Source organism: Sinohyriopsis cumingii, chromosome 3, assembly GCF_028554795.1.
Source record: "Sinohyriopsis cumingii isolate HCF-2022 chromosome 3, ASM2855479v2, whole genome shotgun sequence".
Taxonomy (NCBI): domain Eukaryota; kingdom Metazoa; phylum Mollusca; class Bivalvia; order Unionida; family Unionidae; genus Sinohyriopsis; species Sinohyriopsis cumingii.
This window is the reverse complement of record NC_142963.1, coordinates 32,161,983-32,173,289: the sequence shown is the minus strand read 5'-3', so window position 1 is coordinate 32,173,289 and position 11,307 is coordinate 32,161,983. Positions and strand designations below refer to the sequence as shown.

Sequence of the window (11,307 nt, the reverse complement as noted above, 5' to 3'; positions counted from 1 at the left end):
AGCCTTCCATAACCATGCAGATATCATCTCATGCCAATTTGGATTCTTGCGATGCGATGCAAAGTTTCAAGAACAGTGTGGATTTCAATGGAATGAATACGCACTGTGTGACTAAAATGGTTATCATTCTGTAATGTTGGACCAAACATGGAAATTCCACAAGAGCAGCTTGACAGAAAGAAATAGGATTAATTGAAAGTCAATAGTAGATTATAATTGGGCTTATACAAATGCTGACTTAAGGAAACTGTTCTTGTTTGTTGGTATTCACTGCTTCTTCAACAAAAGGGAATGCAAGAGAACTGAACTAACTACATGAACAATTTCAAAGCAGGAGAGTGTAAAAAAAAAAAAGGACAATTAGAGCAGGACAATTCAAATCAAAATGGGAAGGAATACCATATCCTTAATAAATTACCTAAAATTTACTCATGCAAGAATATCCCACATGGTACAAGTGATCTATGTACTTAGAGTGTTGTCTATCCTGGTTTATGGCCTGCCTTACAAGAACAAGATAGCTGTTTTTGTACGCATGATTTTTCATCTTTTACAGGTAAAATAGCCAATATTTGGCCAAAATCAACTATATTATGTTTACGTAACTTATTTTATTGCATGCATTCCAATCTAGGAGGTAACATCACATACATAAAGGCATCAGGTAACACAAGCATGTATCTATCATAGCTATAGTTATCAAAAGTCCCCATCCAAAGCCATCTTGTGCTATTTTCTGAAGATTTCATACATTTTATTCTTAAAGAACTTTCAATATTTGACCAAAAGTGTTCAGCACACATTTGTTTTCCTACATCAGACTAGTATAGTTCATAAATGCCGCCCACATGTATGCATTTATATGGATACACTGTGAGGCTATTCTTTCCTTTAGGTATCACGGTACCAATTGTTTTTCCATATACCTCAATGCTAATGTTTTGTGAAATACATATACTTTCTGTCCTACTTGGGCATGCATGTCACACACTGTCCTATAGAACAATGCTAGATTGTCAATTTGACAATGACATAACCAGGTACTCCATTGCATTTAAGAGAGATAACTCTACTGGAACTAGACAGGGGTAAGAGTTATCTAGTCACAACAAGCACATTTTCAGCCATGTGTACCATATTTTAAAAAAATCATAAAAAATACAAAATATGATCTAGATAGAAATTAACACAAACTCACATGTTGCCAAGAAGCTCAACTTTTTTTTAAGCCAAACAGAAAGTACAACTCTTACATAATGCACCAATCACAGCTAGTGTTGTTCTTTAATTCTGAATACAATGTTCCATACACCTTAAGCTCCGCCTACCTGGACTTGCGCAATTGGTACTGTTATACCATATGTGAATGGCACCATAATGCCATTGCTATCTATGCATAACACTATGATACAACTGTTATCTGCAATGGTTGTTCATTGCAGTTAGACCTGTGTTATAAGGTCACAGCAGATGTTCCAACAATGCCGTTGCACAACAGTGCACTAAACACAAACTATAGGGCATTTATTTATGTCCAATCACATTATAATTGGTTTCCATCAGCTAAGTAACAAAGAAACAAAAATTCAAATAATCTAACAGTATCCAAGACCATACCCATCTTATAAGCAATATGCAGAGGGGCTTTATAGTGAGAGACCACTCTTTTAACACAGCAGAAGTGGAATAAATAAAAAATGTTAATGATACATGATTTTCAGAAATGTTAACAACACAGTATTGACAATGTTGCCAAAGCAGATGATGGTTATTTTAAAGAAGTTCCTATTGTTCCACACTTACAAAATGCCAGCAAAAACTAAAAATTATATTGTATTGAAAGGAAATGGTTTCAGGGCATTTCTTATATTGGAATTCAAAATACAACATGCAACAGTAAAAAGACCACATTTAAAGTGGAGAAGCTTTGTACCTCATGCAGGTTGAGTCCAGATGCATGGACCCAGATCTGTCATCACATAATGCAAAAATAGGTCTGCTTTTGTGCAGTTTGCTAGGAGTAAGTGATAGAAGAAAGAAAAAACACAGACCCTAAACTGCCTTGCATTATATGACAACAAATTAGGGTCTATGTTATTTGCAGATTGATTTGACTTATAAGTGAGTGAATATGGTACGTTTTACAGCTGGCTAATTTTGCAGTATGCAAAAAAAATTAAGCAAATAGACATGACAGGTGGTGATAATTTTATCAAGTGCAGGGTCAAAAAGATTGCTAATAAGGTTCCTAATAAAAAATTAATTATCTATTGTATAAGAACTACAATCAAGTAAAACATGCATTTAAGCATTATTGTTTTGTCCATTACCTATAGGCAAGTTTTGATGGAGAACATAATAACTATCTTACAAGTGTTCCATGGAATGCAGTGTCCCACTTGGGATAGTGTGTTGATCATATCCTTCCTGCATCTTCTTTTAAAAAACCATAAACACAAATCTTTAATTAGGCAATGGAAAAGTGATACCTATATTTAACAATATTGATGCAGGTGATAAAACAAATACTGTTATACTTGCTTATAGGTCAGGTCAAACTGCAAACAACAAAGATCCTGATCTACCATATCATAATGCACATGCAGGTCAGGGTCTATGCTGTTTGTTTGACTGATGCTCCTAACAAACTGCACAGACCCAGATCTGCTGGAGCATCATGCAATGGCAGATCTGGGTCTATGCAGCATGCAGTTGGATTCATCTTATAGGCGAGTAAATATGGTAGGCTTACCTGTCATCTAGAGCTGCATATGACAGTGAACTAAATGATTATGATTGACACTTGATTGCTAACAGTCAGAGTTTGCAGAAAGTTGGACTTTCTGACTTAGGGTCCTGTACAAAACCTTCAACATCGGCTTGCACAAATACTATATACATTATTTGTTGATGCAGAGGCCATCAATACCAGCATCATTATATGTTGCATTTTCTCCCAAATAAGGCAAGCAAAATATCCATGTTTCTTATGTAACAATGATAGCATACATTGAGACAAATGAATTGTTGTATGTTAAATACAGAAATACATTATTAAGATGGATCACAATTTGACCTCACTGCCATTCACATTACACCACCTTGAATATTCTACTAACGTAAACAACTATGCTATGAATGACACATTATATGCCTGCAAATAAGGGCAAGGGGGTCACTTAAATTCCCTTCCCCCGAATTTGCCTCTAAACATGTTTTGGCCTACAGCCATAAAAATTAATAGCTGATCACTACATGTTTGCTCCCCATGAAAATAATTCTGTGGGTGCCCCCATATGCCTGTCCTGTACTCAATAGCCCTCTTTGTCAATAACTAAAACATTTATTCATAAAACATTTTTCTTCTTTCAGTAACTAACTTTGACCATTTTACCCCCAAAACAATAGGCTCTTTCCTTACTCTAAGTGTAAGCTATCCACAACATATGACCCAGGTTTGTGATATCCAACTAATGGTATTGTGCAGAAACTTTTTCTTCTTTCAGTTCCAGTGACTCTGGCTTTTGACCTTTAAAACCCATATCTAAATAGGTTTTATTTCTTTCAAGTGCAAGCGGTAACTGAGTTTTTACTTACCCAAGTGCAAGCAAACCCCCTGATGAAAACAGAGACTATGTTTCTTCTTTTGTTACAATGACCATGACCTTTTGAACCTGATGTTCTACCTTACCCCAAGAACACGCCATCAACAAAGTAGGTGTAGAAGAATCTTTTGTGTGGAAACAAAAATAATAAGGTTTTTCTGAAGGCGTCCACAAAGTTTTGTAACTGTAGAATGTGGGAAAATGAGTCATGGTGCACAAATCTATTTTCTACTCTCAGTCACATTGATCTTGTCCTTTGATACAAAACTCAATATGGTTCTTCATTACCTCAAATGAAAGCCATCCAGAAAGTTTTATAACTGTAGATAATGGTGAACTTGAGAAATAGAGCATGATTATTAAATTGGTAACAAACAGGCATACATATGGTTAACATATAAAAATAGGAAGGTGGTGGTGGGGTGAGACAGAAAAACCTCATGTTGCAAGGTTTATTTGCCATCAGGCTATAAAAATTCTCCTTGGAATTGCATTTCTGGCACTCTCGCTTTCCATCTTCCAGACATGGTTCTGAAGGTTTCTAATGGCGGTTCAAAGTCATAAAATCCCAAGTTGTCCAAAAGCTCATACACACCTGACTTGGCTGCAACCTGAAATAGATAATTTCCACATAAAAGAACCCAAAACTATTTGCATTTGTAGCAGTGTGTGTGTGTGTGTGTGTGTGTGTGTGTTTCAACATGCAAGATTCCAAAAGTGTTATGAAAAGAGTTAGTCTTTCATACATTGTACAAATTTCTATCAAATTACACATAGAATGCAAGAATTACAAATAGGGACAATGTTTGATTTTGTGGGATGTAATGTCATTTTTCAGCAAATAATTGACTATACATGGCAGCCAGTATATTTGGCAGGGGAACAGCATGGGAAGACCTTGGGAAGAAACATGAACCTACTAGAAGCTAATGGGAAGCTTTCTCACTACCCATGGTGGTTGAGACAAGACTCAAACCCACACAGACAGAAGTGAGATGCCTGAATGATCTGTAAAGGCAAGCATCCCAGACATGGACAAAATTTCTATTAAAATAATTATTTTGTAAATGTGTTGTCAAGTATGTACAGTTCTAGATCACTAGCCATTAATGACAGAGTTGCTTCTGTTACCATGAACTTCATCATTTGGCATTCAGATCACTTGCTATTTTAATATATTATGATTCTATGGTCTTAAACTAAGTAACACTAAAAAGCAAAATCAAACAAGTTTAGCAAAATTCAACAAATAATGTATTTCCTTGGAATACAAAGTAAAAATGTTAAATGAACTTACAGTATTGAATTAAATCCCAAACAGTCCTAAACATTCTGTTACAAGTCCAAACGTATAGTGTTCCCACTAAATTCCAGTGGTGTTCTAAATGAATTCCAATCTTGAATGTGCTAATAGCCTTGAAGAGTTTGATGTGCTAACAGTCTTGATGTATCATAATTATATAATCCAAAATAGTGATTTAGTCTGAAAATGATCAATGAGCACTTTACATTCCAATGAATAATTTAAAGAAATACTCTCAATTTAAATCTGAACACAACTGAATGACTAGTTCCACTTCAAATGTTAAGATAGGTATAAATAATTCTGATATAAACAACCTTAATATAAAAACCAAGACACAATAAGAGGACAAGGATAAGGGTCATCTGAATGGAATTTTCAAACTGTTAACAAAATTCACTTCTAAAATCTTCTAGGGTCAGAAACCAGCTTGTATCCAGAACTCAAAACCAAGTTAATATGTTTTTAAAAAATTGCATTAGTCATGTAGGCCCAAATGCCTAACCTCATTTATGGATGGAGGTCAAGCACACAATACAAATTAAATATACATGACAAATATCAAAGATACTGCAAGTATAACCTTTTCAAACTATTTTCACCTTCAGCAGATAATATTGTACCTGAATTACAGACAAAAGCCATAGTGTTTACCTCTTTTTTCTTTAACAATTTTCTCACATGTGAAACAAACTCTTAAAACTAATCTTACCACAGCAGTTAAAGAGAGGTTGTTGTTGTTGTTATTGTTTTTGGGTTTAATGCCATTTTTCAGCACAATATAGGCTATACATGGCAGCCAGTATAACTGGTGGAGGAAGACCCCTGGAAAACGCAGAGAAGAACCACTGACTCACGAGAAGCTACTGGCAAGCTTTCTCATGTACCCATGTTATCTGAGCCTGGGATTAAAACCCACACAGACAGAGGTGAGTTGGCAGTGATCAGGAATGGTAATTGCTTTAGACCACTTGGCCTCTCGGGGCCCCTGTTAAAGAGAGGTGCAGCGCTTTGCCTTCAACTTTGCATGCCATGCACCTCTTTCTGGACTTTTATTTCCACCCCACCCCTAGTTCATTTACAAGACTATTGCCACTTAATTTTGGGGTACTTGCCCCTTCTAGATTAGGATGCTGTCTCTGTACTGTGTTAGTCATGGTGAATAGTCCGGAATCAATTTTTAGTATGAGCCAATACAACACACTCATTTTGTGAATTTAAAAACTTGGATGAAAATTAATGTTTTCAGATGTTAAATGACTTTATTTATCAAGAATGGAATAAAAAATGTCTTTAACTTCGGTTAAAATAATCATCTGATAATACTGTAATTTGTAACATATACAAAGTCTCAAAATGTGTGTACACCATCTATCCATAAAAATCTTTACTAATTAAATGCATACTTTTTGTTTTAAAAAAAATAATATTTTTCTTCAAAACCTATTTAATTTCATTTTAAAGTTTCAAAAAGATTGATGTGCCAAAGAAGGTAACAAATATTTCAAAATGTTTCATGAAAAAGATTAAGAGATTAAAAACACGTACAGTTGGCATGGTCTTTTCCTTTTTTCTTTATAATCCTTGTATTTTGATGTTTTACATTTGAATCTATAATAGAAGTTCAGATTTCAAGTGGTTTTTAAAACATACTTAAGAATGACTAATGCATTGTTTGTTAGGTAGGACATTTGATCAGTTCTCATATGAAAAGCATAAATATTTGTAATTCTTGGGATACAATTTAAATGAGGTATTCAATAGAAGGGACAGGAAAATATACTTCTATTGCTGGTAATAATGCAGATTTTTTAAATATTATTATGTAATACTTCTTTCTTGTTGTTGACATGGTCTTCCTAGTCATTATTTATGTTATCATACACAAAATTATTTCTTTTGCTATCTAATGCATGCAGACAAATCTTCTCTTTTTAAGTTCACACTTATGATTATTTTTTTAATATTATGCTGACTACAGGAAAATTTGACTTTAAAATATTCCATGTCCAATGAAATGTATTATATACATGTATTCAGTAACAAAGATTGGCATAAACTGTTTTAAAAGAGGTCAACTGGATATAAAAAAATTAAAAGAAATGATTACCATTTAAAATAAGCATTGTCTATGATGCTGGACATTTGATAATCTCTTTTTGAAAGTGTATACCCAATTGTCTTTTCAATGGAGAAATTACCCTCATTTTTTTAAAATACATGTTTCTATGGTGATCCTCTCTTGACCAGTGGCTACTGGAATTTAACATCCAGAATCCATTGGTACTGACCATTTTGTCTTCAAATGTACCCCTCTAGGATGGCCAGTCTCCAAATATAACCAGCATATTAATACAAAAATATAAAATTTAACCACTCATGAGTGGACACATTGGAGTTTACAGATGAAAATCTCATAAATATTTGCATACCTGCCATATTCTCAGACAGTCTTGGGGTGTTCTGGAAAAAAAAGTTCAGGGGGGGGGGCAGCTGTATGTGTGACCAGAAAAAAATGATGTTGTCCAATTGAAAATAGGCTATATTTTCATACAAGCCTACAAAAATGATTGGATATTCAAATCTTAATAAAAGAAAATAGCTTGTCAGTCTTGTTCAAAGCAAGTAGTGTCACTATTCATGTGTATGATCGCTCATATAATCACAAACACACATAAATTAGATAGAAACATACACAGAGTTTCTGTCGTTAAAGTCCATCAAATAGCGAGTGTCTGCATTTCAAATGATGTTGATGCAACCTTTTTCTTGTATTAAATTATAGAAATAAAAATTTGCATACAGCTATGGTAATAACAATAACAGTCCTTAAAAAAAAATTACAGTCAGCAAAAATTATGAGACCATTAGTGAGTTATGATTGGACATAAAATGGCTGTGCAGACTGTTCTTTTGTAGCCTCAGTGACTCTGTCATACTGAAAAATTCACTTACCAACATACCCTTTGTGAATTTGTCAAGGGAAGTCTATGATCTTCAACCTGTACAAATCTGGTGAATTTTTAGTACTCATTCAGTTATTATATGGGCAGTTAGTGACAGGGTACCTTTTTAGTGGCAATTATATGGGCAATTAGTGACAGGGTACCTTTATAGTGGCAATTATATGGGCAATTAGTGACAGGGTACTTTTCCCCATACTTTTCTGTGTAATGACTCTTAATTAGGTACAGATATTCAACTAAGAGAATGCAATTATTTTGGAGGTGTTAGATTGATTGAACCCTTAGCTATTTAACAGTTTAAAAGAGTTAAATATGCCAACATTTCACATGAAATCATCCTTAGCTGTCACTTTTTAAAAGTCTTATAAAGAAATCTTTACTGTACAGTGAAACCTTTCTTTAAAGGACACCCAAGGGACCACAAATCTCCTTTATGAGCAGGTATTCTTTACACAGAGGTAAAAACAATATAAAATTAAAAAAGTAGAGATTCATGAAACACTGTTCTTTATAGACAGGTGTTCATGACATGCAGAATTCTGCCAAGGCAGGTTTTACTGCACAGTTAAGTTTACTTGTTTCATCCATTGACTGAAAGGTCTCTTCCACTGGATGCTGTAGTCAAAGTGAAGATATGTATTGAAGATGATCAGATAGATGTAACGCTCCAAGTAGTCAATGCTCAGTTTTTGCAACGTCTGTCGCTCATCTTCCGTCCTTGATTTCCTAATCTGTAAGATAAAAAATGACATACTCAAAGACATTAAAAGACTAAAAAAGACTTTCTGTTTCCATGTTTTTGGCATGGTTAAATAAGGAAATGAAGAAAGAAATGGCTTCAAAAATGATGAAAGAAATCTGTTTCCAGATCTTGTTGTTCAGCTATAAAGACATCCAAATAAATCAATAAATAAAACCATTAGACTTATTTTAGCTTGAAATGATATTTTTTGGTTGAAAAGAATAAAGATAAGTCTTGGATAACATATCATTTTGAACTTGATGGATGCAAACAGTTGCAAGATAGGACATTTTCATTGGAAATAAGTTCCACATTACTTGATTTATAAGGCTGAATCTGACCCTTAACAGACCTTGTAGTAAGGCATATCGTCTGTCCTACATGTATCCGCCCCAAAAAAATATGAATGGATTTTGCTTTACTCATCTTTTTTAAAAAAACATTCCTCTTTCTTCCTGATAACATTTTAGCCATAGGTCCATTGATATTTGATTTACCAGTATTTTATTTTTTATGCACTTGAGGGATTACCAGTACATATTTTTCATTGATATAATTGATCCTACAAAGGGATGTAATCTATATTAATGACTAAAATGTTCAATGACTATTTATAATGTCAACACATTACCCATATTAATTTTTAACAAGCTTTTGTGTCAGTGTCTCTCTTTGATTGCAATAATCCTAGTTTCCTCTGACCCTTCCCATACCATTTTGATATTTGGACATCGCAACATAAATGTCCAAATGCCAAAAATGGGGTAGGAAAGGTCAGAGGAAACTTGGATTAATGATCATAATTGATGGATTGATCTTTAGTGTCCAACATCAATCCAAGCCAGTTAAGTGTTTAAACCCTGATAATGGCCAAGCTTGGGCAATAGGTGATGCTGTTAACCTCTAAGTTCTCTATCTATCATTAATTCACATCAATTACTAGTTTTATTTTCTCAAGTGGATTGAGAATCAAAGGATATGATGCTCTCTCACTCTTGCTATGGTATTTCAAGGAAATATTAAAGAATTTAAAATAAGTCTTTTATTTATTCATTTCATGTGACTGTTCTCCAATTTTCTGACTCTATTGTTAATTTTCTTTACATTTCTCATTTTCTTTGGGATCACCTCATTTCCCTATGTGTAGCCTCACTGATTCAATCTTGTCTGTGGAGTCTTACCCTCAAACAGAATAACCTGGTCAAAGCTCTAGGCATATTTAATTAGCATGTAATAGTCATGTTGTTCTTGTGACAGTGGATATTGTAACTAAAACAAGAATGAACCATTTATTCAGAAATGTTAATTAAACATGGAATATAGCAATGACCTTGTACATGAAGATAACAATGGAATAGTAGTGCCCTTGTATAAGAGGAAGATAACAATGGAATAGTAGTGCCCTTGTATAAGAGGAAGATAACAATGGAATAGTAGTGACCTTGTACATGAGAAAGATAACAATGGAATGGTAGTGCCCTTGTACTTGAGGAAGATAACAATGGAATAGTTGTGCCCTTGTACATGAGGAAGATAACAATGGAATAGAAATGCCCTTGTACTTGAGGAAGATAACAATGGAATAGTAGTGCCCTTGTACATGAGGAAGATAATGCAATGGTAGTGCCCTTGTACTTGAGGAGGATAACAATGGAACAGTAGTGCCCTTGTACATGAGGAAGATAACAATGGAATAGTAATGCCCTTGATGAGGAAGATAAGAATTGATTAGTAATGGCTTGTACATGAAGATAACAATGGAATAGTAGTGCCTTTGAACATGAGGAAGATGACAATAGAATATAGAAAGATAACAATGGAATATATTATTGCCCTTGTACACAAGGAAGACAGCATTCACCAGGCAATTGAACAATACAGAATTTGTACAGTCCCCTTGAACCCACCCACCCAACCAAAGTAAAACCGGAAAATGCATGTTAGCATCAGTGACTGCAATTTTCCAAATAATCTAGATTAGCTTACAGTGATGTAACCACTAATATTCATGACATAAAACATTGCAAGCATAAAAGACAAAAGGAAGGTGTTGATCTGGCTTAATGTAATACTCTACAGATAGAACATGGTTGAAGGATGGAAAATTTACAGTTATCAAATTTGATTTATACTCCACATCAACTTATAGGCTGCAAAATATTATATATATAAGTAATAAACTCATAAACAAACTTTGCCAATGTTCCTTCACTATCAAGCTTTATACAAACTTTAGCTGAAATCCAGTATTAAGGGAGTAATTGCACAGAAGTGAAAGTAGGTGGGGCTGAATATCAGGGGCTATAACTCTGTTATTCAACAAAATAAAATAGTCAATCAAGTTTGGCCAAGGTATTAAACTGCAAACTTAATTTGGCTGAAATGCAGAACAAATTTAGGGAGGGATAGTAACATCAGATAAAAGGAAGAAAGTCCAATGCGAAAACCTTGTTCCCAACAAAAATCAGGGTGCAAGTTAACCCTCATGCCAAAAATATACAATACATTGTACCTTGTTATAGGTTACAAAGATAATTTCCCTCAAGTGGAAGTGCATGGGTGTCATGGTGTCAAATACTTCATCCAAAATGCAGTCTACCTCTCTCTTCATCTGCTGGCCCTTGGGCAAGATTCTCACCAGCTTCTGCACTATCTGTAAATAGGACCTGTCTTGTTAGTAATACTTTTATC

At 34.3% G+C, this 11,307-nt stretch overlaps 1 protein-coding gene across 1 annotated transcript in view; it reads right to left on the bottom strand.

Moving 5' to 3' along the window:
• Positions 1–1,364: 1,364 nt before the first annotated feature.
• Positions 1,365–11,307, bottom strand: part of LOC149802641 (paladin-like) — a 105,428-nt gene continuing 95,485 nt past the window's right edge. Inside the window, exons 19-21 of the mRNA XM_089953805.1 lie at positions 11,129–11,269; positions 8,450–8,605; positions 1,365–4,216 (exon numbers count right to left, since the gene is read on the bottom strand). Coding sequence (XP_089809931.1) covers positions 4,073–4,216; positions 8,450–8,605; positions 11,129–11,269 — 441 coding nt within the window. The 3' untranslated portion in view covers positions 1,365–4,072. The remainder of the gene's footprint in view (positions 4,217–8,449; positions 8,606–11,128; positions 11,270–11,307) is intronic.